The sequence below is a fragment of the Antrostomus carolinensis genome, unplaced genomic scaffold (assembly GCF_000700745.2).
Source record: "Antrostomus carolinensis isolate BGI_N321 unplaced genomic scaffold, ASM70074v2 scaffold15452, whole genome shotgun sequence".
NCBI lineage: Eukaryota > Metazoa > Chordata > Aves > Caprimulgiformes > Caprimulgidae > Antrostomus > Antrostomus carolinensis.
Genome location: NW_010297706.1, coordinates 61 through 4974, shown reverse-complemented (window position 1 = coordinate 4974; position 4914 = coordinate 61). Strand labels below are relative to the sequence as shown.

The following is a 4914-nucleotide window of genomic DNA, read 5'->3' as shown; positions in this document are numbered from 1 at the left end:
GGGCTTTTCCAATCAAGGCCATTCTGTGATATTCTGTGACATCTCAATAGCCACACAAGTGCTCACATCCTCCATCCTCCATCTTGTTACTCTTTCTCCAGTGTTTCATTGAGGTGGACCACAACCATGTGCTAAAATCTTCTAAGAGGTCTACCATGCATAGAGAGATCACAGAATCACAGAATGTTGGGGATTGGAAGGGACCTCAAAAGATCATCCAGTCCAACCCCCCCTGCCAGAGCAGGAACCTAAATGAGATCACACAGGAAGGCGTCCAGGCGGGTCTTGAATGTCTCCAGAGAAGGAGACTCCACACCCTCCCTGGGCAGCCTGTCCCAGGGCTCTGGCACCCTCACTGTAAGTGACCAAGACAAACATGAAACATCTTTTCCATGCAGACATGTTTTGCTGTAGGAGGAACACTCACAGGGTTTTTATTCAGCCAGGTTCCGTATCGTTACATCTCTCTCAAGCACACCAAGAGAAGAGGACTTCCGAGTTTGCTGCTACAGAGCTGATTCCCACCTCAGCTGTTAGTAGGGATTGTCTCGTACGTGCTCCATGATTTTTTTCAGACCCAGCCAGGTTTCCTCTGCAGTTGGGATAATTTGGTTGGCTGGTAGGAGGAAACCGTAGCGACCCGTGTCTCGCAGCTCAAAGGCAAAAGAGTATTTGATGCCGTAATCGTAGCTCCAGTCGATGCTGCCTCCACTGGCTTGGTCTGAAAGAGAAAAGGGGGAAGAGCCAGAGGGGTGAAGAGAAGATCCATTTGAGGTCCCCTGTCCTGCTTTCTATTTTTGTGAGTGTCTTCGGTTCGTGTGTTGGGGCTGGTTTTGGTAGTGGATGAAGGGAGGACATTGATGTCCCTGTGACAAGCTTCAAAGCTCACCTGGCTGCAAGGTGGACCTGCCTCCAGGCCAGGCTGAGCTAATAAGCGATGGGGGAACACCTCTTTGAATCAATATTCATGAGGGGAAGGACTATTTTGAAAAAGAAGAAGGAGGAGAGAACATGGAGGAGAAGCCATTGACCTGAAAAAAAGATGATCATCTGCCTAAACAAGCATTGTTGCCATGAGGAAGGAGGAGGAAGGGGAGGACAGAGACCCTCAGACACCCAGATCAGCACAGAGAAGAGTAGGAGAAGGTCAATGGGATCCCATGCAGCCCATGGAAATTCAATGGTGGAGCAGATACCCATGTGTAGGCCATGGAGGACTCCACACTAGAGCAGAAAGCTGAGCCTGAGGGCAGGTGTGACTCTGAGAGCTCATGATGAGCAAGAAGACCAGAGTGGGAGTGGACCCCCAGAGACAGGGGTTGAGGAGAGGCACTGGATTAGAGGCCCATCTGCAGCCCGTGGACATCCCTATGCTGGAGCTGGGAGCTGAGCCCAAAGAGATCCATGGGAAGCCCACGTTGGAACACTTCCTTCTTGGACTCTTGCAGCCCGTGGGAGGGACCTCATGCCAGAAAGAGCAGCAGAGACAAACTGACTGAACCCCCATTCCCTGTCCCCTGTGTCCCTGGGGGGAGAAGGTAGAGAAATGGGGAGCAAAGTGATTGGAGCCCGGGAAGAAGGGAGGGGTGGGGGAAGGTGCTGTCAGATCTGGTTGTTGTGTCTCACTGACCTTCTCTGATTCATTGGGAACAAATGAAATTGATTTTTCTTCCCCAAGTTGAGTCTGTTTTGCCCATAATTGGTGAGTGAGCCCTCCCTGTCCTCATTTGAACCCACCAGCCCTTTGTTGTGATTCTCTTCCCATCTCACTGGGTGGTGGGAGGTGAGTGCAGGAGCACATGGTCCTACCTGTGGCTGAAACCACCACAGTGAGGGACAAGGATTAGGTTTTTTACATGAATCCTCAGCTTTGATGTTTGACTGGTGGTGTCACTCTACAGAAGCATCACTGCTTCCAAGAGGGAGAGAGTTTGTGGAGAGGACAGAGATTGTTGCACTGGGTCATCCCATAAAAGCTCAGAGTAGCAAAATTACTCACAGATAGTAGTGCAGATGCTCCCCACTCTAAAGGTGGTGCCGTACAGGGAGCGGATGGCACTGGCAGCAGCTTTTCCCACAGCATCCTGGAGAGGAGAAGATGAAGGATGAGTCAGAAAGCAGCCATGCTTAATGAGATTAAAAGCTAAAATTTCATCACCCTGAACCATACTTGGGGAAATCTCCACAATCTGTCACTAAATCTCCAGTCCTTCCCACCCCACAATAAATTAGGGCCAAGTGAATCCATTTCTTAATCACTCATCCTAGTGACAGCACTCGCAGCTTCCACAGGATTTTGGGGAGGTGACATTGCAGGTGAATTAAATCTTAGCAGGTTCTCTATCTGATCACCCAGTGTTTCATCTCACCACCTGTCTTGTCAAGAGAAGGTTCAAAAGATACTAGAATATCCCAAGATATTCCAATATTCCAAGATATATATATCCAAGATATAAGATATATATCCAAGATATAAGATATATATATAAGATATATATCCAAGATATTCCAATGATCTTCCAATAGTCAGTGGTTGGCTTTGTCCTCACTTCAACTATGTAATGAGTGGTTGTAGAGAAAACAGAGCCAGGATCTCCTGGGAGGTGTAGGGCAAAAGGATGAGTGACAACAAACAAATTGCCAGGAGGGGAAAAAGAAAATCCTCATGACAATGGGGAAACAGGCTGCCCAGGGAGGGTGTGGAGTCTCCTTCTCTGGAGACATTCAAAACCCGCCTGGACACCTTCCTGTGTGATCTCATTGAGGTTCCTGCTCTGGCAGGGGGATTGGACTGGATGATCTTTCGAGGTCCCTTCCAATCCCCAACATTCTGTGATTCTGTGAAACTTTGGGAAGGTCTTGAAGAAGCTGTGGAATTTGATTTTAGAAATATCAAAACAAATCAAAACTCAGCTGGGCAAAGCCCTAAGCAACCCAATCCAACATTGATATCGGCTCTGATTCCAAAGCCTGCCAGATTTCAGCAGAGAGTTAAGACTAGAAACCTCCAGAGGTCTTTTCTATTTGAATGATGATTGTGAGATCCATGTCACCTCAGAGGTATTCTTACATGGATGAGCAAAATGGGTTGAGAATGGGTGGGGAGGGCATGTATTTGCCTATGACCAAGACTTTTCTCTGAAACACGTCGCATTGCACCGGGTTTTTGTTCACTTTCATGGTTGGTTACTGTTATGGATGGCATAGGTCAGCCTCTGGTTTTAATCTTGATGTCTCACTGTAATATTTGAGTATAGAAAGGCATCTGGATAGAACAGAAGCAGCTAAATCCAAGTGATTATGTCTCACCAGCTCAGCATAGTCTGCTGGTTCAGTGCATTTATAGCCATAAGGATACATCAGGAGCTGAGAGTAACTGTGGAGGGTGAGGAAGGCCTGGATGTTTCCATGATTCTTAATAAAGTTGACAATAGATTTAACTTCCACCTCTGAATTGGCACTGGGCCCATGATAAGATTCAGAACAGGGATTATTACTGGCTCCAGGACCTGTTGGTGCAAAGAGGGAACAAAGAGAAACCTGTAAGAACTGGTATTCATAGAAAGTCCAAGCCAGGCCTTCCTAAGAACAGGTCTTCAGCCAAAGGCAAGGCCTTAAGTGCTGATAAATGCTCAAACAGCAATGACAGGACAAGAGGAAATGGGCTCCAGTTGTGGCCAGGGCAGTTGAGATGGGATGTGAGGAAGAATTTCTTTGCTGCAAGGGTTCTGAGGCATTGGAAGGGGTTGCCCAGGGCAGTGGTGGAGTCCCCATCCCTGGAGGGATTGAAGAGTCGTGTAGACACAGTGCTGAGGGACATGGGTTAGTCATAGGGGACTGGTCAGTGTTGGGTTCATGATTGGACTTGGTGATCTTAAAGGGCTTTTCCAATTGAGGTAACTCTGGGATTCAGTGAATTGCTGGTCCTGTGTAACAGGATCCAAGAATATGAAAGGGAACTTTCTTCTTAGTGACAGCCAGAATCTAGAAACTTTATTCCTACCTCCAAAACCTGCATCCCAGTTTCGATTTGGATCAACTCCAACACACAAACTGCCTTGATTCTTGGAGCGGGTTTTCCGCCACATGCGATTCTAGAAAAAAAAACACCAAACCCCACACACACGAGTTTGAAAAGGAGCAAATCTCAGTCCTTGCATTAAAAGTAATACCCAGAAATAGTCACCATCCACCAAGAAGAGATCCAAGGCACGAGACTAAGATTATTTCTGATGGACTGACTGCTGAGATGAACCAATGGACAAAAATGGAAGGGCTGGTGAATTTAGAGAGGGTTAAGATGGGTTAGACAAGTAATTAGTATCTTTGGCTTCCCAACTCTTTTGTAACTCTTTACAGCATTAAGAAAATGAACTTTCAGAGCCTACTCATATTTATTGTTCACTTGGAAGAGCCTGACAGCTTTTTAAAATCAGCTCAGACACACAGCATGCTTACTCACTTTGGTGTGAGTGAACACGTATCCATCAGGGTTTGCGACTGCCAGCAGGAAAAGGTCCATTTTGTTCAGCAGAGAGGTGAGGGATGGATCCTTCCCATAGTCAGAGGCAATCTAAGCAGAGACAATATGGGACACCATGATTATCAGTGTATTGTTTTTCCCCTCATGCTTATGATCTAACAGGCCAGGTACAGGGCAGGGAAACAAGAAAGATTCATTATCTGCTGATCATAACTGCTCCTCGTTAGTCCTGGAGCTGGGAGAGAGAAATGAATCTGGTTTACTGTTTTATTCTGAAGGCAAGGAGTTAATGGAAGATGGCAACAAAGATTTTCTCCTGCCTGTCCCTGAGAATGGGCCAAGGCTGGTGCTATGATTGAGATGGATCAGCCAGGGTGGGAACACACAACTGTGCTTTGCTTCTCTGGTGGCTTAGTCATTTTCAGCAGAAT

General features: G+C 46.8%; 1 protein-coding gene across 1 annotated transcript; it reads right to left on the bottom strand.

Moving 5' to 3' along the window:
• Nucleotides 1-416: 416 nt before the first annotated feature.
• Nucleotides 417-4569, bottom strand: LOC104518695 (carboxypeptidase A2). The gene is made up of 5 exons (XM_010162238.1): nt 4463-4569; nt 4004-4094; nt 3310-3509; nt 2000-2084; nt 417-721 (listed from the first exon to the last, which is right to left on the bottom strand). Exons 1-5 carry the CDS (start codon nt 4520-4522, stop codon nt 534-536), a joined length of 624 nt encoding a protein of 207 aa, XP_010160540.1. The 5' UTR covers nt 4523-4569; the 3' UTR covers nt 417-533.
• Nucleotides 4570-4914: the final 345 nt, after the last annotated feature.